At 36.0% G+C, this 23,054-nt stretch overlaps 1 protein-coding gene across 1 annotated transcript in view; it reads left to right on the forward strand.

The window, feature by feature from the left end:
- lhfpl3 (LHFPL tetraspan subfamily member 3) overlaps positions 1-11,358 on the forward strand; it is a 39,219-nt gene extending 27,861 nt beyond the window's left edge. Inside the window, exons 2-4 of the mRNA XM_028570452.1 lie at positions 7,443-7,673; positions 9,564-9,592; positions 10,399-11,358. Coding sequence (XP_028426253.1) covers positions 7,443-7,673; positions 9,564-9,586 — 254 coding nt within the window. The 3' untranslated portion in view covers positions 9,587-9,592; positions 10,399-11,358. The remainder of the gene's footprint in view (positions 1-7,442; positions 7,674-9,563; positions 9,593-10,398) is intronic.
- The last annotated feature ends 11,696 nt before the right edge of the window (positions 11,359-23,054 follow it).

Genomic DNA, 23,054 nt, shown 5'->3' on the forward strand with positions numbered 1-23,054 from the left:
AGGTATTTTGTCCTCATACCTTCTTGCATCTGCCAGTTTCTGCCCCAATTAACTCCCATTAATATAACTTGCCATGGTACACCTTATTGCTGATGCTCAGTGCATACAAGATGAGCCCTCTGTATCTCCAACACCCCCCACACATGCACAAAAAACACACACCTGCACATAATGATAATAATAATAATAATAACAAATTTTATTTAAAGTCGCCTTTCTCGGCACTCAAGGGACAGGGATACGTAAAACATTTAAAAACAGCAAAAGATAAAGAATACAACAACAATAACAACAACAGAAAGAGGCAGAACAAGTGGAATAGGTAGTTTTCATTTCAATTCAGATGTGTTTTGAGTTGCAATTTGAAATGGGGAATTTAATCAATATTTCTAAATTGGAGTGGTAATGAATTCCAGAGACGGGGAGCAGAGCGGCTGAATGCTCTGCTCCCCATGGTGGTGAGACGGGCAGAGGGGACAGACAGGTGTATGGAGGAAGAGGATCTGAGGGAGCTGGAGGGAGTGGGACGCTGGAGTAGATCAGACAAATACGGGGTGGCGAGATTGTGGATGGCATTGAATGCAAATAGGACTCAGTGGAGCTGTTGGAGGACAGGAGTGATGTGTTGGATGGAGGGGGTTCGAGTTATGATGCGGGCAGCTGAATTCTGGATCAGTTGAAGTTTATGGAGGGATTTGTGAGGGAGGCCGAAGAGGAGAGAGTTACAGTAATCCAGACGGGAAGTGATGAGACTGTGGACAAGGATGGTGGCAGTGTGGGGGGTAAGGGAGGGGCGGAGGCGATTGATGTTTTGTAGGTGGAAGTAGGCAGACTGGGTAATGTTATTGATATGGGGTTGAAAGGATAGTGTGCTGTCAAGGTTGACACCCAGACTCTTAACCTGGGGGGAGGGTGAAATGGAGGAGTTATTAATTAGTTATTAATAGTGAGAGAAAAACGGTTTTAGATAAAGTGGATTTGGTGCCAATGAGGAGAACCTCGGTTTTATTACTGTTTAATTTGAGTATGTTTTGGGTGAACCAGATTTTTATTTCAGAGATGCAATCAGTAAGGGAGGTGGGCGGGAGAGTGGACGAGGGTTTGGTGGAGAGGTAGAGCTGGGTGTCATCAGCATAACAGTGGAAGTGAATGTTAAATTTGCGGAAGATATTGCCGAGGGGAAGGAGGTAAATGATGAAGAGTATGGGGCCCCAGGACAGAGCCCTGGGGTACACCTGAAGTGATGGAGGAGGGAATGGATTTAAAAGACTTGAGTTGAATAACTGAGTGCGGCCAGAGAGGTAAGATGTGAACCAGTCTAACGGAGTGTGGGTGATGCCGATGGATGATAGCCTGTTGAGGAGGGTGGTGTGACAGATGGTATCAAAGGCTGCACTCAAGTTGAGGAGGATGAGGATGGTGAAGACTCCAGAATCAGCTGCCATAAGAAGGTCGTTGGTGACATGCACTCACACTTCATCAATAACCGTGACATTTAAAGGAACATGAATCGCACAAAGTAGACAGCCACAGCTGGGCCTGTGAAATGCACCATAATATGTGTGTGTGTGTGTGTGTGTGTGTGTGTGTGTGTGTGTGTGTGTGTGTGTGTGTGTGTGTGTGTGTGTGTGTGTGTGTGTGTGTGTGTGTGTGCGCGCGCATGTGCATGTGTGCGTGCGTGTGTGCATGTGTGCGTGTGTGTAATATCATGTGGCGATTGGACACAGAGGTCTAGATTATGACACCTCCTCTTCTGATTGTCCTCGTTGTCGCTGCCAACAGCTGTCAGCTGGAAAGGCTTTAAGGAGAGAGAGGAAGTGTGTGTTTAGCGTGTGTGTGTGTGTTAAAGAGAGAGAAATCAAGGGCATCCAAAATCATGACGGGAATGTTTGAAAACTTTTTAATGGCACACTTATTCTGTGTGACCTCTGACCTCCATGTGTAATGATACTTTTCCTTTAGTTGTAGCTTTTTTAGTTTATAAAATGTCACAAAATACAAAAAAATGTCCATCATTATTTTCCAAAGCCCAAGGTGATGTCTTCCCATTTGTTCTTTAGTCCGCATAACAGTCTATTGAATTGATTATTGAATTTATAACAATATAACACTCAATCCCCAAATTTTAGATGTTTGAAATGTTTACCTGATAAATGACTAAAAGAGCAACTATAAACCCTGGAATTTATTTTTTATTTTTTTGCTGACTGCAGTGATGTATAAGTGTACTCCAGGGTGTGTCAGAACATTGCAACATCACTGTTGGGTATGGTTATAGCTGCAAGCAGAGAGGTCTGTTGAACACTGCTTTAGCCTATTAAGCTCCTCTATAAATTATAAATCAATTATCAATTTGGTTTCAATTAACTTTCAACAATATTATTTTTCTTAATCATATTATTTTCGTAAATCCAGCTTTACTTCAGTTGATTTCAGTAGGAAAAACACAGTCAAACATTACACTATTTGTATGAAAAATAACAAACCAAATCATTACTGTCGAGAAATCCCGAATACTTCATCTCTTCAATACTGACTTCACCAAAGAGAGAAATATGCCTGAAGTCTCTCTAGTAACGAGAGAGAGATGAAAGAGTGAGATGTAGCGTTGCTCAGTAATTGACCTCCTCTTCTCTCTGCGATGAAGAGTCGTTCTCTTGAGTGTGAACGTCAGCTTATTACTACCCACCTCCTGCAGAGTTGGAGTACTACCATACTGAAGCCTGTTTTGAACATTTCTGAACAGCTTGGGAGTTGGATATTTCATTCGACCTAAATCATTTGAAGCGTTGAACAGTTTCTCATCTGCTTTCTTACTGTGAGCGTGAATGTTATCCCGAGCTTTTAGGTTGTGTGAGTACAAAAAAAATCACTCATTTAAAGTGTCCAAAAGAGCTGACGTGATTCCTCGTCTGAGGGTTTCATAATATCTTTAATTATTTATGGAAGGGATTGTGTGCAGGCTGCAGGGATGTTGAGATGAGGAGAATAAAGTTTTTTAGGAGATGAAGAGGCTGACCCCGTTGGCTTACTCCTGTTGTTACTGTAACAGCATGCCATTTATAGGATTGTGTGTAGCTACACATTTCTGTGCAAGCCTGAAAACAAAACAATTTTGCCAAAGATAAAAGACTGGCCTCGGCCTACTTTACAGATATTTGGATGCCGTTTTGGAGATGGAGACGATTTCTGTTTGCTGATAGCGGCAGAAGAAATAAAATTGCATGTCTGCTGAAGCTAAAAGATTAGATTCAGTACATTTTGGAAAGGAAGCGTTTAGGTATTGAAGATAAAAGGACGATGATGAGATCAGTCAGTGAGAAGAATTGGCTGGTACTTTTATGAAAAGCATGCAAAGAAGAAGGACTGCATATTTAGCTTCAAGTAGGCATACACTTTGGATTTTGAAACCTGCAGCTCCTGGAAACTGAAGCCTGAACCGCCTGAAATGGACATTTTAAGGCATTCAGATGAGAGTCAGAAAGACATACCCGGTGTCTCTTTGATCCTCTGTGTTTCTCGTAGACTTGAGCTCTGTGGGAGTTTCAAGATTTTCCATTGACAGAGTGTGCAGTTAAACTCATTCTATTAATATTACAGCTAAAAAGCCTGCAGGAGCAGGTTGTTTACACAGGAGAGAAGTGTGTGCAATGTACCAAATCCTCTAATATGAATAAAAGAAAATCAACACTAATACACCGTGGAAGATATGGTGAAAGTTTAGTGTTTATTTATGGACCTGAAAAATCGTCTTCCTTAGGTGACATGAAATTAAAATATTCACCCCAGCGTTGTTGATAAACCGTGTTTCACTCTCATTAGAGAAATCGCAAATGTTTTCTTGCGAACTTCACAGATTACATGTGTTGACTGGGATCTGGAACAAAAGCTGATCATAAAACTGGTTATGTATCTAATGGTGTATATAATGTTTTTGTATGTTATTGTACACGACTGTGAGCTGTGCGTTGATTTGTCACTGTTTATGTTTTTAAATGGAATCCAGGAAGAACAACTGTTGTATAGCAAACAAACTAAGCACTTCTGGAAAAATTCTAATATCTTAACAAAAATTAGCAGCCTCAGCCTTGTTGACAATTTTCATTCCAGGTAACACCTTTGTGAATTTCACAGATTACATTCTCTGTTGCTTTCTTTCAAGCTTTGTTTTGGCGGCAAGATCTTAGGCATGGTGTGCTATTTGGACTTATTAAAAGGTTTCAGGCAGTCTTTTGCAATTTGTTCATCGCACATATTCATATTGCATCACAATGTGTCCACAACTAAGCATTTTGAATATACACGGTCCAGCCATATACTAGGCTTTGTTCTTGTTTCCTTTGCTCTGAGAACATTGATCTCCAAACTAAGGAAGGCTGCGGAAAAGTCAATAGACTCAGTTCCTCCTGGGAAATGTAAGCGAGGCATGTGGATTAGAGTGGTTTTGCATCAATACTGGTTATTATTACAGTAGCTTGTCGCTGCTTTTATTGGTACAACTGTGAGAGGGATGGCTGGGTGTGTTTAATTCATGACTACCAGAAAAACAGACATGACCCAGACACCCATGAGGTCTCTCTCTGCTCATCCTCCGCCTCTATCCTGAATATAAAGGTCTCTATCTTTTCTCATTATGGTGGCCACAAAAAGAATGAGAGGGGGGAGTGGGTGAGATAAGAAAGGGAGGAGTGGGGGGAAGGAGGAGCATGAGTCCCTGACATTTCCGGAGTTTATCTGTTTGTCTAAACTGCTGGCAGCTCACCTTAGTGTGCTAACCTGACACGCACGCACACACACACAATCACAATTGAGGACCCCTACTTGAGGCCCCTGAATGCAGCAGTAGAATGTAATTAAGTACTACACTTAACTCCAGTACATTTATTTATTTAGTAACTTTACAAAATATATAAAGAGCTTAAAAATATGATGCTTTGTTATAAATTAAACTACAACAATAGTTTAAACAGTATATACTGTAGTAAGTAGTAGTAGTAAGTACAGCTTGAACCATTAGTCAATTAATCATTTAGTCAGCAGACAGAAAAGTAATTGGCAACTATTTTTAATGCAAAAAACATTTATGGTTTCAGCTTCTCAATGTTTTGAATTGGCTGCTTTTCTATTTCATTATTTTAATATTTTATTTTTATATTATAATACCGAATGGTTGGTGTCTAACAAGAAACATTATTGTTGGTTGTTGTTTTCTGGGTGAGGACAGTGTGATAGAATCAATATAGTAGCAGTAACTTCTTTCAAACTCCATGCCTGCTGGAAAGCTCACACTAAAACCACAGGAGACATAATTAGCAAAATCCAAAGTGCCCCTTTAACCTTTGCCTCAATCCAATCCACTTTATTTCTATAGCACATTTTACAAACACAACGTTTCCAAAGTGCTGCACAGAAGACTCAGAACATACAAACAATTCATAAAAAATATAGAAATATAGAAAGAATAAAAGAAAGAATAAACACCACAGTGGACCACATAACTCACACAGAATTAAAAGCCAAAGAATAAAAGTGTGTCTTTAGAAGAGCCTTAAAACACTCAACTGTAGGAGCAATTCGGACATGGAGAGGCAGGGCATTCCAGAGTTTAAGTCCAACCACAGGAAAGGCCCTGTCCCCCCGAGTCTTAAGTCTTGACTTGGGGACCACCAGCTGGAGCTGGCCCTCTGACCTCAGTGTCGGCGCTGGCGTATAAATTTGGATGAGGTCCGAAATATATGTTGGGGCCAGTCCATTCACAGCTTTAAAAACAAACAATAAAATCTTGCAATTAATCCTAAAACTAACAGGGAGCCAATGCAATGAGGCAAGAATTGGAGTTATATGCGCATGCTTTTTGGTTCTTGTTAAAAGTCGGGCTGCAGAGTTTTGGACTAACTGTAAGCATGAGAGTGCGTTTTGATTTATACCAATATAAAGTGCATTACGATAGTCCAAACGAGAAGAAATAAAAGCATGTATAGCTTGTTAAACTGCTAAAAGACAAAAACGGTTTAACTTTGGCTAAAAGGCGAAGATGTTAGAAACTAGATTTCACTATTGCATTTATTTTTTTATTAAATTTAAAATCACTGTCTATTTTTACCCCAAGGTTAGTTACCACATGATGCACAGAAACATTGAGGGGGCCCAAATCTATCATGGGAATAGTGGGGCCAAACTGCATAATCTCAGTTTTACTCTCATTTAGTTTAAAAAAAATTTGGGCCAACCACTCTTTGACGTCATTTAAACAGTCAAGTAGGGGTGTCAGGGGGCTGCCCTCATGTTTTCTGATTGGCATATAAATTTGACAGTCATCAGCATAAAGATGATATGAGATGCCATGCTTTTTAAAAACGGTTCCTAGTGGGAGAAGGTACAATGCAAAAAGTATAGGACCAAGAATTGATCCCTGGGGGACCCCACAGTTGAAAGGCGCAGTTGATGAAGTAGAGTCCCCCATTTTAACAAAAACCATCTCCCTGAAAGATATGACTCAAACCACTTTAGGGCAGTCCCCCTGACTCCCACACAGTTTTCCAAACGAGATAAAAGAATTTTGTGGTCAACTGTGTCAAAAGCTGCAGTCTAACATTAAACCTAAAACATCAACCCTTAACCATCAAACCCTCCAATGTATCCGGTCTTCCAAAAACGTCGTTACTCTCATTATCTGAAACTCAAATTGGCCCCTCACAAAACAGAAATTTAAACACACAAAACCTCTGACATTCAGATTTCATGTTTGGCAGCATTGACAACAAATAATTACAGACCTCTCAGACCTGTAAATCGTGTGTGTGTGTGTGTGTGTGTGTGTGTGTGTGTGTGTGTGTGTGTGTGTGTGTGCACGCGTGCGTGCGTGCGTGTGTGTGTTAATGTGACACAGCTCTGTACTGCCAGTAGAAGAAGAAGCTGTTAGATGACTCTGCTCTCTAACAGCTCAATCTGTCATTGTCAGCCATGCAGCAGATGGCTAATGAAGGCAGCCCGACTCACCATTTGGTGCTGTGACATGTTGTAACATATTCTCTCTCTTTCTGCCTCCTTCCTCACCTCTCTGTCCCATTTCTGCACCGCTGTCACCTCCTTTCCCTGTACTGCCTTATTTCTCTTTCTTCTAATTGATAAAAAATGAAAGAAAAACAATATTTATCAGTAAAATATTATCTTATCCTGTTTCTCCTCAGAGTTCACCTTCTTATAACTCCAGATTTCTGATCCTCTACTTATATATCCGCTATGAATTTGCATTTGATTGACTATACTTCAAACTTAACAGTGTAAATAACCTCCCCAAAGCACACTGTCTTTACACTGAGTACTGTACACTTCATATCTAATGCATTTTGTATGGGTTTAAGTAGTGGAGTAACCCAAATCTAAAGTCCTCTCTTTGTATTCAATTAACACTAACCCATCTTTCTCTCCTCCTGATCCAGGTACATGTCTGATTCTAGGCTGCATGATCTACCCGGACGGCTGGGACAGTGACGAGGTGAAGCGGATGTGTGGCGAGCAGACGGACAAGTACACACTGGGGGCCTGCTCGGTGCGCTGGGCCTACATCCTGGCCATCATGGGCATCTTGGATGCTCTCATTCTCTCCTTTCTGGCCTTCGTCCTGGGGAACCGTCAAGACAGTCTGATGTCTGAGGAGCTGCTGGGTGACAGTAAGAGGATAATAATACCTTTAGGGTTCATAGTGGGTAGACATAGCCAGTGTCAGACAGTGCAGTTGGTCAGGGAGAGGAGAAACAGCAGTCTACATACTTTTGTATACTCTAGCTCCTAAAACCATCTCGCAAATGCATTTCCCCAAAGGGATTTAGAAAAGCTGCAACAATGGTGATGCAACGAATAAATCACTTAAAATGAGAAATTGATTATTTAAATTGCTGTGTTTTTATTTTCTTTAGATTGACTATTCTAGTGGTTCCCGACCCAGGGGTCAGGACCCATCAAGGGGTCACTGGATCAGTCTGAAGGGCCACGATTTGATTAACAAAACTGGAAATAAGGAAAAAAAATTAAAACAACTTTTTTAACTACACAAATGAAATGTATTTTTGCTGACTTTTCTCTAATCCTTGCTTTTTATTGGAAAATAATGGATAGTGTTTCTACTGTAGGCCTCTGCAGGAAATTGTTCACATTTATCAATCAGAGAGGGGAACAGCTGAACTTGTTGTAGATAAATGCAGCCTGTGATGAGAGATCACAACACTGCTTTGCCCTAAACGGTCAGCAGCCAAAGGACTAAACAATTATATCGACTTATAAAAGTAATAACATATTTGTCACCATTTTAAAATTTTTTTCTTTTTTTTCCATTTCCTGGTAATTCATGGAACACTTTAACCAAGACAGTTTGGTATACACCAACAGAATAAAAGCTGTAGTGCAATTACACCGGAAATGAGATTCAGGCTATTTTCGAAACAAAACAAAGCAAGTGCCACTTAAATTAAAAAATCGATTTGGACACTGGCCTGAATGTTTGCACTGTGTCTGAATTTTATTCCACTTTTGGCTCCAGGAGCATATCCTATGAGTCTTTACAGTCATGAGGCTCAAACTCCAAGCAAAGTCAAAGTCAGCTACAAGTCTTTTTTTATGTGAATACACTAAATCTGTGACTCGTATCCACACCTCTGCTACATTTTTGTACCTAATTGGCTTTTCCATTAAAGCTCCATACAATAATGAGACAGTACATATCAAAGACCACATCTGATTCCTGTTGCTGTATACCGCACATCCCACCAGCAGCTTGAAATTAAAAACGTACCTTATTTCCTCTTGCATAATTTCCCATGCTCAAGTTATTCATTTTCATGCATTAGCCAGATGTTATAAACCACCTGCTTGCTTCTGTTGCCAATGAGATTCTCCTGTCTTGATTGGGGCGAGATGACAACTGCCCTCGGACTCAACGAGAATGATTTAAACAGTTAGGAAGGAGGCAGGAAGAAGAGGAGAATACAGATGAAGCAGGACGAAGATCAAAAGCAATGAGAGACACAGAGAGAAAGATGGGTGACGGAGAGGAAGAACGCACCAATAGCAAGGGTTAATTGAAGCCTGGGGATGCTGGACAGAGTCATGAATTACTAATGGCTGTTTACACAGCTTGCTGCCAGCATGTCTAAATGAATCACAGCCACCCTATCAGCCGAGACACAGTTGCCTGTTAGCATAAGCAAAAAGACTGGGAGGAAGAAGCCATTATCAGCCGAGAGACCGAAGAGGGAAGGACAAGACAGAGGGATAATGAGCCGATGAGAGAGGAAGAGAGGCAGGATGTACATGAAATACGAGAATGAAAGTGAAAAGTGGGGGATTCATCAAACAGCAGATGGAGTTTAAATGGGATATTTTCTTATCTTGTCACTCAGGAGGATGGATAGTGACTCCTGTCCAGAAACATCAGAGGGGTGTTTTAAGTCATCCTTTAGAGGAGAAGAAGTTCTATCTATTACTGCCACCTGCTGGTTTAAAAATGTCAGAGTTATTGTATCCTCTCCATACTGAACCGGTTTCTCTCTCTTTTTTTCCCACAGAGAGCGGCAATAATACCATATAATATCTGGTAATGGTAAAGCAGTCACACACACACACACACACACACACACACACAGGTAAGGATCAGAGTGTAATATTGTTTTATAGCAACAGTAAGAAATTGGTAACAGCCATTTGTATGCCACTACCACTGTACCTCTCAAGTAATAAAATTTAAAATTGTTCCTGAACAAATTGTTTAATGTCTAGTTTTCCCCTTTTATTTCCTTGAAACTTTGTTTCAGGTCTTGTGTATTTTTCCATAATAATAAATTTTCATGACTAAATAAGCAACAATCAGAGTTATTATTATTATTATTATTATTATTATTATTATTATTAAGAACACTTTTACTAACACTCAAAACTCAGTAAATCTGCTGATTGGAAAAAATACACTTTTAAACTTTTACTTTAAACTTTTGAAAGAAGAGATTTTACATTTTTCCTTTTACAAATTAAATGTTAAATTTATAAGCAATAAAGCCTCACTTTCCTCATTTCAGCACTCTTGTGGGTGTTGCTGTTAAAGCCTTATTTGGTCTGGTATGACCAGTAGGTTATGGTGGCCAATATTAGCAAATGTTAGCAGATATGGCTGAATTAACATCACTGGATCAATTTGGTGACTTTATTTTGAGCTTGTAGCCCCATTCCACTCACTCACTAGATTTTTGAAAACCATTCATAGTAAATAGATTTTGGCTATTTATTGGATTTATCTATTAAAATTTAGTGCAAATCAGAGGGAATAACCAATCCATATCCATTCTCCACTATTCTAAACTACTTGAATTCCTGCAGATTCTATATTATTTTTATTCTTGCCTGCAGGTCTTGCTGCCTAGGCATGATGTTACTTCAGGATCCAGCTTCCCTCTCCTGGTCCAGCCTGTGGCTGAGATGCAGAGCTGATGTGTGGGGAAAGAACAGATCAAAGAAGAGGAGGTCTGGAAGAGGTCATACAAGCTTGGTGGGAACCAGGATGCCACCTGTCCTCTCTGAAAGCTCCCCCCTGTAAAATAGCCTTCTCATTCAACTCAAACTGCTTAATCTCACAGGATAAATTCTCAAAAAGACTTTCTAAAAGTTTACCTGTGTTGGTATGTCACTGCATCATCTTTTCTAGAGCTGTTCAAACTGAAATTATTGTCTGTGTGGGTATGAGGAAGGCTGCCGGTGAGCAAGTTAAGCTGAATTTTATTTATTTAAAGACTCTTCATGCGGTAATATAGCTCCAGGACACACACCACTGAGTGAAGGCTGCTCAAATAGAATTAAATCAAAACAACATTTCCAGACTTCGACCGACACAAATAAGACTTGAGGTCAAAGCTATCAGATGTAATTTCTTATCAAGTCAACAACAACTCTGCAACGGACAGCTTGACCTTTGATTTAAAGAAGAGCAAAGTGAGGACTGAAAAAAATGAGGCTGGATAAAAGAAGAGAAAGAGCAGTATTGTTTTGTTATATTTACATATTTGATGTTATAGAATCAAAGGTAGTAATTAGAGGTTTTGCTGGTAACAACTTTGCAAAAAAAAAAAAAAAGCTAAAAAGGAGAAAACATCAATTGTATCAAGTACATAATCTGTGTATAGCTATATGTTTATTATGTCCCTGTATTTTGTCTTGACTTTGAAATGTACACTTTGAAATGTCAAGCTATTGGTCCATTATTAGTGTGTGCCATACAATATCTTGTAATCTGACAGTATTGTGGAGTACTTAAGGGAGTAAGAAAAGTTAAACTGAACATTAATTGAAGCTGGATAAGTTTGACTCTTTGTATCTTTTTGTTGCCTGTCATTCTTCAGTCTCCCCGCTAAAAGAGTTAGTGGAGTGTGTCTAACTTACATTAAAACTGTTATTTTAACTATGATGGAACAAAAGAAACATGAAAGAAATGTGCTCATTCGCTTATGAAATATGCTCATTCGCTTTTTGGTGTAGAGTTAGCATTAGCTACCTGGGTAAGAATCAGAACTCACAATCACAATCAGAAAAGGGTTAAGAGACTGTGTCAGTGGGGATTACAGGTCTTGTTAATGAGGCCGACAGCAGTCGGGAAGAAACTATTTGTGTGGCGTGAAGTTTTGGTCCTGATGGACTGCAGCATCTTGCGTGTTTCAAGACGTTTTTAACCGGAGCGGTAGGGATCGACGCACAGGTCCTGAAGGGATTGCAGCCAATCACATTCTCAGCAGAGAAGAAGACCAATTCTCTCACCAACTCTCCGCTGGAAAGCTAAGTATAATTCCTAAAACGTCGAATTCCTTTAACACCTTTTTTAAACAAAGTAGGAGTGTCAGACAGCAACATTATATTTTGTTATTATTCCTTATACTTCAGGTACCATGTCACACTAAAGGAGTCGTGTGTGTTTGTGTCACTTGTAAAATGAGAATACCGGAGGCCTATTACCCTTTTAGCCGGAGCTCTGCTTTATTTGAACACATGTCGTTAGCCAGTGAATTCACACAAAAACTCGCAAGTCGCATCCTTGGGACCAAAGGTGTAAGGTGGAGGCAGTATTTCTTTCTCCCAACTTATGTTGAGACTGACAAGAACCCTTTTCTGTATAAATCTGTCTAGATTATTCACTTCTAATATTAGTATGAGACATAATAAAAAATTACCAAATTTACTTAGGAATGTGTTAACCTGCCTTAATCATTTAACTATATCTATATACTGTGTATATATATATATATATATATATATATATATATATATATATATATATATATATATATATATATGTATGTGTAAAATATATATATATTTATTTTTATGACGACATAATATAAACTATGCATTTTTTTTACTTTTTCTTTATTATGCCTTTTTGTGACATTCTTTCACGTTATATTTTACTATGACTTTTTTATGACTTTTTTTTTACAACATACTCTACTATGACTTTTTTGACATTTTTCAACATACTATATACTATGACTTTTTAATGACATTTTTAGACATATTATACTATGACTTTTTTATGACATTTTTACACGTCATACTCTGTGAGTTTCTATGCCATATTTTACAACATACTATGATTTTTTTATCATATATTTTACGACATACCATACCATGACTTTTTTATGACATATTTTACAACGTACTATACTATGACTTTCTTTGACATATTTTTTATGACCTAATTTACTTTTTATGACTTCTTTTACAACATACTATACAATGACTTTTAATGACATTTCTTTCTGACAAATTATGCAATTACTTTTTAATTACTTTTTTTCGACATACTCTACTATGACTTTTTATGACATGTTCACACACCGTACTCTGCAATGAGTTTTCTATGCCATATTTTAGGACATATTATATATTATGACATTTTTACACGGCATGCTCTACTATGAGTTTTCTTTTCATGACATTTTTTGACGTAATATACTATGACTTTTTATGAGATATTTATTGAAAGTTTTCCAAACAATAACAAGAACAACAACAACAATGTAATGGAGTCCTAGTTCACATCAGAGAGTACCTGCCTCAACCTTACATCTGGGACAGTATTCCGAGTAGCTACTATTCATCCTATGAAGGCGCTGAGGTGTCAGATAAATCCTGTGAATAAGATTAAACTGCAAGAGTTTATGTCTACTGTTGTAGGAGAATGATTGGGAGCTCTTACAAATCTCCTCCCATTCAAAGTCCTCAAAAGCCTGACCAATGTCTATTTCCCACTTAGTTTTTGCATTAAGAGTGTTGTTTTCTGCGAGGCTCATGAGTCTGTTATAGGCATAGGATAAAAAACCTTTAGGATTATGCTTGTCTTGTATCATACTCTCTATTTGAAAATCCTCTAAAGAGGTGAGTTTCCCACCCTGTTGCACTCTAATATAGTCTCTAACTTGTAGAAATTTAAAAAAAATGTGCAGAGGGGAGCCCATAAGAGGTTCTCAGTTGTTCAAAGGATTTCAGATTATCAAGCTCATATAGATGTCCAAATGTACATATGCCTCTGTTATACCATTCTCTGGTAATGCCATCTCTCAGTGCCCCAGGTAGGACAGGGTTAAAATGGAATGGGGTAGACCTATATATTGCGCGGACACTTTGGAACTTTGCTCTGATTTCATGCCATATTTTAGATGTGTGTTTTATCATTGGGTTTTGAGTAAAAAAATTTTGACTGTGATAGGAGTGAATAAATGGAATGCTTGACAATATTTCTGCTGTATGAGATTGTTCGATCTGTTTCCAGGCTGGAGGATGCTCTAAGTTTTTAATCCAGGTCCAAACAGCTCTGGATTGTGCAGCCAAATAATATAATTGAAAGTCAGGTAGGTTTAGACCTCCTTGTTCAATGGGGCGACAGAGGGTTTTGAGTTTTACTCTGGGAACCTTACCATTCCACAGGAATCTAGAAATCAGTCTGTCCAGTTTTTTAAAAAAGGTTTTGGGGATTGAAGTTGGAAGGGATTGGAATAGTTAAAGGAATTTAGGTAGAATGTTCATTTTTATACAGTTTATTCGTCCAATCAGGGATATAGGTAAAGACTTCCACCTTTCCAAATCTGCTTCCGCTTTTCTAAGCAGGGGTTCATAGTTGAGTGAGTAAATCTGGTGTAGTTGATTGGGTATCTGTACTCCAAGATAACAGAGCTTATAGGGTTCCCAATGAAAAGAAATGTTTCCTCTCGATAATCCTTTGGCAGATGACGCCACATTAGTCAAGTACAGTATAATATCGTCAGCGTATAGCGAGATGATATGTTTTTCGTTTTCAACCATAATGCCCTCTATGGCCGGGTGTGCTCTAACAGCAACTGCGAGCGGTTCTACCGCCAGCGCGAAGAGGAGCGGGGACAGCCCTGGCGCGTGCCACGTGAGAGAGGAAAAAAGAGATGAGGTATCAGTATTTGTTCGTATCATTGCTGCTGGGTTAAGATATAGCATCTGTATCATTCTTATCAAGTTGGGGCCAAAGTTCATCTTTTGTAAGACTGCGAAAAGAAAAGGCCATTCTAAGTGATCAAATGCCTTTTCGGCGTCTAAAGAAAGGGCAACGACAGGCATGTTAATTTGTCCAGCACAGTGAATAATATCAAGAAACCTACGAATGTTATCGGAGGAAAAACGGTTTTGAATGAAGCCAGTTTGGTCTTTATTTATAAGGCTAGGGATCACTTTCTCCAGCCTGGTAGCTATAACCTTGGTAAATATCTTGTATTCTGACGACAAGAGGGCTATGGGCCTATAGGAGCCACAGAGTTTTGGGTGTTTGCCTGGTTTTAGCAGAACAGTAATCAGTGCCTGTTTTAAAGTTTTAGGTAATTGGCGGATTTCAATTGCATGTTTAAACATTTCCATTAAAGGTGAGAGTAGGTTAGATGCAAAGGTTTTATAAAAATCCATTGGGAATCCATCTGGCCCTGGCGATTTTCCTGCTGAAAGCTTTCCAATTGCATCTAAAACTTCCTGCCTAGTAATGTCTGCCTCTAGTCTATCCCGTGTCTCCGCAGCCAACCCCGGAACAGCCAGACCCTCCAGGAAGTTATTCATTTTGTAAGTATCTACACCCTGGGAGGAGTAAAGGTCTTGATAGAAATCTTTAAAGGTTTCATTAATAAGTCTGGGATTATGGATTATCGTGGCATCCTCTTTGGTTTTAACTGAGGGAATGCATCTTGAGCTTTCCTCTTTTCGGATCTGCCAGGCTAATAGTTTACCACTTTTATCCCCATGTTCATAATACTGTTGTTTAGTTTAGGCCATGGCATTTTCAACCACCCGAGTGGTTAACGTGTTGTATTCGGTTCTTTTGTTATTCAGCAGATGAAAGGTCATTTCATTATGAGTCTGAGAATTTTCCTTTTCAAGTTTCCTAATCTCTGATTCAAGTGTGTTAGTTTTCAGCATATATTGTTTTTTTTTCCATGATGCATAACTTATAGTTTCACCTCTCAAATAGGCTTTTAAGGACTCCCATACAGCGGCGGGCGAGGCGGTTCCTTTATTAATGCTAAGAAAACTGTCTATCTTGCGTCTTATAAGAGTATTATAATCTGCGTCAACAAGCAGGTGTGTGGGGAATCGCCATAGCCTGCTATTACGGGTGGTGGTCTTTAGAGCCATCAGGAGCATGAGAGGGGCATGGTCCGAGTGAGTCATGACCAAATATTCACATGAGGAAATAAGATGGATTCTGTCAGCATGAATGAGAAAAATATCAATTCTAGAATAGCTTTTATGAGCATGCGCGTAGAAAGAGGACTCGAGCAGCGATTTGTGCCTAACTCTCCATGTATCTACAAGATTAAAATCTGCCATTTCTTTTTTGAGTGTCTTAGCTGCTTGAGAACAGGTTTTGGAATTTGAGGAGGACCTATCTTTGGAAGGGTCCAAAACTAAGTTTAAATCCCCACCTATAATGAGTTCACTAGGAGGGCAAGTGAATGTGAAAAACAAACTCTGGAAGAATTGAGGGCAAACATAATTTGGGCCATAAACATTAACTAGTGTGATAGATTCACCTGCTATGGAGCCTTTAAGTATCAGGTATCTGACCGGTAGATCGAGAGCTTTGCCTTCTGGCTCAGCTCTCTTTTCGTCACAACGGTGCGATAGATTGAATGTAATACCGCACCCGCTGCGCCGATTCTCCGACCAATCTCCCGCTCCATTGTCCCCTCACTCGCGAACAAAACCCCAAGGTACTTGAACTCCTTCACTTGGGGTAAGGACTCATTCCCTTTTTTATGACATATTTTACGAAATACTCTACTATGACTTTTGTATGCCATATTTTACGACGTACTATATCATGACTTTTTTATGACATATGTTTTGACATGAAATACTATGACATTTGTATGACATCTTTTTTGACGCAAGATACTATGACTTTTTATGACATATTTTACAAAATATTATACTTTTTTTTTAAACCATGTATTTATTGAAATTTTCTACATTTTACAGACAAAAACAGTACAAGGCACATAACATAAAACAGAAAAAAGACCAAGGATCAAATGTAGTAGCTGTAGTATCCACAGTCATAAGTCCGTACATCCATAGGTGTATGCTTACATGAAAAACATAATGCCGTTATTTATCTCAACACCGTACAGTACAGATGGCACACTACAGGCATTAAGAGAATGTTATATTATTTATAAAAATAAATAAATATAAAAAAACAAAAACGCTTGGTCCAGCTAGTTATCACTCTGACCATCCACATCCATACTGTTATTCTCAAGAAAACTGAAGAAAACTCTCCAGTAAAAAGTCATTTCCAACAACCATTGCAATGTGCCACAAGGTGTGTCTGATTTCCAAGAGCAAGCAATGCATCGTTTGGCTTCTAAAAAACAAATAAATATTCAGTAGAGACAAAATATTATACTTTGACTTTTTATGACATATTTTTTTTACACACTACTATGACGTTTTATGATATATTTTACGACATACTATACTATCACTTTTTTATGAAATTTTTTACGGCATAATAGATTTTGACCTTTTGACGTCAAACTATGAATTTCTTATGAAATTGTGATATACTATGACTATGAAATTGTGATACACTATGACTATGAAATTGTGATACACTATGACTTTTTATGACATTGTCCCCACTGCTTTCTCCCTCTACAGCAAAGACTGCAGCTCAGGAGATCCGTCTTTTAAACTCCTGAAATTTGCAGAGGACACAACGGTCATCGGCCTACAGATGTGAGGTTGAACACATTCAAAACTGTGGAGATGACAATGGACTTTGGGAGGAGCTCCCCAACACTGCCCCACCATACTAAACAGCACTGTGTCTGCTGTGGAGTCTTTAGGTTTTTGGTATCCGCAATCTCCAAGGTCCTTAAGTGGACGTCCAACATTGACACAATCAGGAAAAGGACCATCAGAGGATGTACTTCGCCAGCTCAGAAAGTTCAAACTGCCTCAGGAGCTGCTGATCCAATTTTACACAACAATTATTCAGTCTTTTCTTAGCACATCCATAACTGTGTGGTTTGAATCAACCACCAAACAGGACAGGAACAGACTGAACAGTCAGGACTGCAGAAAGAATCATTAGTGCAAACCTGTCCTCCACTCAGAACGTATACACACGAGAGTCAAGACACATGTCATTGTTTTATTCTATACTTTTTAATATATATTTATATCTTTGTCCAGCGTTGTTGTAATGTTTCAGCTGTGTGTCTATTTCTGAGTATGTACATTGAGAGCAACAGAAACTGGAGACAAATTCCTGGTATGTACACATGCTTGGCCAATAAAACTGATTGTGATTCAGATTAATTATTATGTCAAAGTTTAGTATGCAGTAAAAAAAATACATATTATAGTATGTTGGAAAAAGTCATAAATGTCATAGTATTATATATCCCAAAAAGAAAATGCAAAGTATAACCACCAGATGGCTCTACAAAATATATAGAAGAAGGAAAAAATAATGAAAGTGAAAAATAAGGCTGACATTGGTGTGCAAAACAAAAATAAATTAAACAAAATGTAATGATTTTCAGTATTTTTACAACAGCTCCAAAGGACTTTAATACATTTCTTCATTTAGTCCAGGAAAAACTGTGGATTGCATATGATAAATATAGAAGGGTTTCTCTCTGCAGACATAGTATAGTAGGTCCAAAACGTCCTAGTGTAGTATGTCGAGAAAAGTCATAAAACGTCGTAGTTTGTCAAAAAGTAATAAAAAAGTAATTTATATCGAAGAAAAGTCTAACAAAAATTCAATTATATTATGTAACATAAGTCATAAAATGTTCATAGTATAGTGTCCAAAAAAGTCATAGTATAGTATGTCTATAAAAGTCATGAAAATGTTATAGTATAGTATGTTGAAAAAAGTCATAGGATAGTATGTCGAAAAAAGTGATAAAAAGCCATAGTATAGTATGTCGAAAAAAGTGATTAAAAAGCCATAGTATAGTATGTTGAATAAAGTGATAAAAAAGCCATAGTATAGTATGTCGAAAAAAGTGATTAAAAACCAGTAGTATAGTATATCGAAAAAAGCCATATTATAGTATGTTGAATGAAGTGATAAAAAAGCCAAAGTATAGTATGTCAAATATAGTGATAATAAAGCCATAGAATAGTATGTCGAATATAGTGATAAAAAAGCCATAGTATGGTATGTCAAAAAAAGACATAGTATAGTATGTCGAAAAAAGTGATAAAAAGCCATAGTATAGTATGTCGAAAAAAGCCATAGTATAGTATGTCAAATAAAGTGATAAAAAACCCATAGTATAAGTATGTTGAATAAAGTGATAAAAAAGCCATAGTATTGTATATCAAAAAAAGTGATTAAAAAAGCCATCGTATAGAATGTCGAATAAAGTCATAAAAAGCCATAGTATAGTATGTCGAAAAAAGTGATAAAAAGGCCATAGTATAGTATGTCAAATATAGTGATAATAAAGCCATAGTATAGTATGTCAAATGTAGTGATAATAAAGCTATAGCATAGTATGTCGAAAAAAGTGATAAAAAAGCCATAGTATAGTATGTCAAATATAGTGATAATAAAGCCATAGTATAGTATGTTAAATATAGCGATAATAAAGCCATAGTATAGTATGTCAAAAAAAAACATTATATAGTATGTCAAATAAAGTGATAAAAAAGTCATAGTATGTTGAAAAAAGTGATCAAAAAGCCATTGTATGTCGAAAAAAGCCATAGTATAGTATGTCGAAAAAAGTGATTAAAAAGCCATAGTATAGTATGTCGAAATAATTGATTAAAAAGCCATAGTATAGTAAGTCGAAAAAAGTGAATAAAAAGCCATAGTATAGTATGTCGAATAAAGAAATAAAAAAGCCATAGTATAGTAAAAAAAAAAAAAAAGTGATTAAAAAAGCCATAGTATAGTATGTCGAATAAAGTGATAAAAAGCCATAGTATAGTATGTCAAATATAGTGATAATAAAGCCATAGTATAGTATATCGAAAAAAGTGATTAAAAAGCCATAGTATGTCGAAAAAAGCCATAGTATAGTATGTCGAAAAAAAGTGATTAAAAAAGCCATAGTATAGTATGTCGAAATAAATGATCAAAAAGCCATAGTATAGTAAGTCGAAAAAAGTGAATAAAAAGCCATAGTATAGTATGTCGAATATAGTGATAAAAAAGCCATAGTATAGTATGTCAAATATAGTGATAATAAAGCCATAGTATAGTATGTCAAATATAGTGATAATAAAGCCATAGTATAGTATGTCAAAAAAAAACATTATATAGTATGTCAAATAAAGTGATAAAAAAGTCATAGTATGTCGAAAAAGTGATAAAAAAAAAGTGATCAAAAAGCCATAGTATGTCGAAAAAAGCCATAGTATAGTATATTGAAAAAAGTGATTAAAAAGCCATAGTATAGTATGTCGAAATAATTGATTAAAAAGCCATAGTATAGTAAGTTGAAAAAAGTGAATAAAAAGCCATAGTATAGTATGTCGAATAAAGTGATAAAAAAGCAATAGTATAGTATGTCAAAAAAAGTGATTAAAAAAGCCATAGTATTGTATGTATGTTGAAAAGTGATAAAAAAAGTGATAAAAAGCCATAGTATAGTATGTCAAATATAGTGATAATAAAGCCATAGTATAGTATATCGAAAAAAGTGATTAAAAAGCCATAGTATGTTGAAAAAAGCCATAGTATAGTATGTCGAAAAAAAGTGATTAAAAAAGCCATAGTATAGTATTTCAAATATAGTGATAAAAAAGCCATAGTATAGTATGTCGAAAAAAGTGATTAAAAAGCCATAGTATATTATGTCGAATAAAGTGATAAAAAAGCCATAGTATAGTATGTCAAATAAAGTGATAAAAAAGCCATAGTATAGTATATCAAATATAGTGATAATAAAGCCATAGTATAGTATGTCGAAAAAAGTGATAAAAAAGTCATAGTATGTCGAAAAAAGTGATCAAAAAGCCATAGTATTTCGAAAAAAGCTATAGTATAGTATGTCGAAAAAAGTGATTAAAAAAGTCATAGTATAGTATGTCGAATAAAGTGATAAAAATGCCATAGTATAGTATGTCAAATATAGTGATAATAAAGCCATAGTATAGTATGTCGAAAAAAAGTGATAAAAAAGCCATAGTATAGTATGTCAAATAAAGTGATAATAAAGCCATAGTATAGTATGTCGAATTAAGTGATTAAAAAGCCATAGTATAGTATGTCGAAGAAAGTGATAATAAAGCCATAGTATAGTAAGTCGAAAAAAGTGATTAAAAAGCCATAGTATAGTATGTCGAATAAAGTGATAAAAAAGCCATAGTATAGTATGTCGAAAAAAGTGATAAAAAAAGCCATAGTATAGTATGTCGAATAAAGTGATAAAAAGCTATAGTATAGTATGTCAAATATAGTGATAATAAAGCCATAGTATAGTATGTCGAAAAAGTGATTAAAAAAGCCATAGTATAGTATGTCGAAAAAAGTGATAAAAAAGCCATAGTATAGTATGTCGAAAAAAGTGATAAAAAAAACATTATATAGTATCTCAAATAAAGTGATAAAAAAGTCATAGTATGTCGAAAAAAGTGATCAAAAAGCCATAGTATGTCAAAAAAAGCTATAGTATAGTATGTCGAAAAAAGTGATTAAAAAAGTCATAGTATAGTATGTTGAATAAAGTGATAAAAAAGCCATAGTATAGTATGTCAAATATAGTGATAATAAAGCCATAGTATAGTATGTCGAAAAAAGTGATAAAAAAGCCATAGTATAGTATGTCAAATATAGTGATAATAAAGCCATAGTATAGTATGTTAAATATAGCGATAATAAAGCCATAGTATAGTATGTCAAAAAAAAACATTATATAGTATGTCAAATAAAGTGATAAAAAAGTCATAGTATGTTGAAAAAAGTGATCAAAAAGCCATAGTATGTCAAAAAAAGTGATTAAAAAGCCATAGTATATTATGTCGAATGAAGTGATAAAAAAGCCATAGTATAGTATGTCAAATAAAGTGATAAAAAAGCCATAGTATAGTATATCAAATATAGTGATAATAAAGCCATAGTATAGTAAGTCGAAAAAAGTGATAAAAAAGTCATAGTATGTCGAAAAAAGTGATCAAAAAGCCATAGTATTTCGAAAAAAGCTATAGTATAGTATGTCGAAAAAAGTGATTAAAAAAGTCATAGTATAGTATGTCGAATAAAGTGATAAAAATGCCATAGTATAGTATGTCAAATATAGTGATAATAAAGCCATAGTATAGTATGTCGAAAAAAAGTGATAAAAAAGCCATAGTATAGTATGTCAAATATAGTGATAAAAAAGCCATAGTATAGTATAGTAAAAGTGATAAAAAAGTGATTAAAAAGCCATAGTATAGTATGTCGAAAAAAGTGATAAAAAGCCATAGTATAGTATGTCGAAAAAAAGTGATTAAAAAAGCCATAGTATAGTATGTCGAAAAAGTGATTAAAAAAGCCATAGTATAGTATGTCGAAAAAAGTGATAAAAAAGCCATAGTATAGTATGTCGAATAAAGTGATAAAAAGCTATAGTATAGTATGTCAAATATAGTGATAATAAAGCCATAGTATAGTATGTCAAATGTAGTGATAATAAAGCTATAGCATAGTATGTCGAAAAAAGTGATAAAAAAGCCATAGTATAGTATGTCAAATATAGTGATAATAAAGCCATAGTATAGTATGTTAAATATAGTGATAATAAAGCCATAGTATAGTATAAAAAAAAAAAAACATTATATAGTATGTCAAATAAAGTGATAAAAAAGTCATAGTATGTTGAAAAAAGTGATCAAAAAGCCATAGTATGTCGAAAAAAGCCATAGTATAGTATGTCGAAAAAAGTGATTAAAAAGCCATAGTATAGTATGTCGAAAAAATTGATTAAAAAGCCATAGTATAGTATGTCAAAAAAAGTGAATAAAAAGCCATAGTATAGTATGTCGAATAAAGAAATAAAAAAGCCATAGTATAGTATGTCGAAAAAAGTGATTAAAAAGCCATAGTATAGTATGTCGAATAAAGTGATAAAAAAGCCATAGTATAGTATGTCAAATATAGTGATAAAAAAGCCATAGTATAGTATGTCAAAAAAAGTGATAAAAAGCCATAGTATAGTATGTCGAAAAAAAAAGTGATTAAAAAGCTATAGTATGTCGAAAAAAGCCATAGTATAGTATGTCGAAAAAAAGTGATTAAAAAAGCCATAGTATAGTATGTCGAAATAAATGATAAAAAGCCATAGTATAGTAAGTCGAAAAAAGTGAATAAAAAGCCATAGTATAGTATGTCGAATAAAGTGATAAAAAGCCATAGTATAGTATGTCAAATATAGTGATAATAAAGCCATAGTATAGTATGTCAAAAAAAGTGATAAAAAAGCCATAGTATAGTATGTCAAAAAAAAACATTATATAGTATGTCAAATAAAGTGATAAAAAAGTCATAGTATGTC

The sequence above is a fragment of the Perca flavescens genome, chromosome 23 (assembly GCF_004354835.1).
Source record: "Perca flavescens isolate YP-PL-M2 chromosome 23, PFLA_1.0, whole genome shotgun sequence".
NCBI lineage: Eukaryota > Metazoa > Chordata > Actinopteri > Perciformes > Percidae > Perca > Perca flavescens.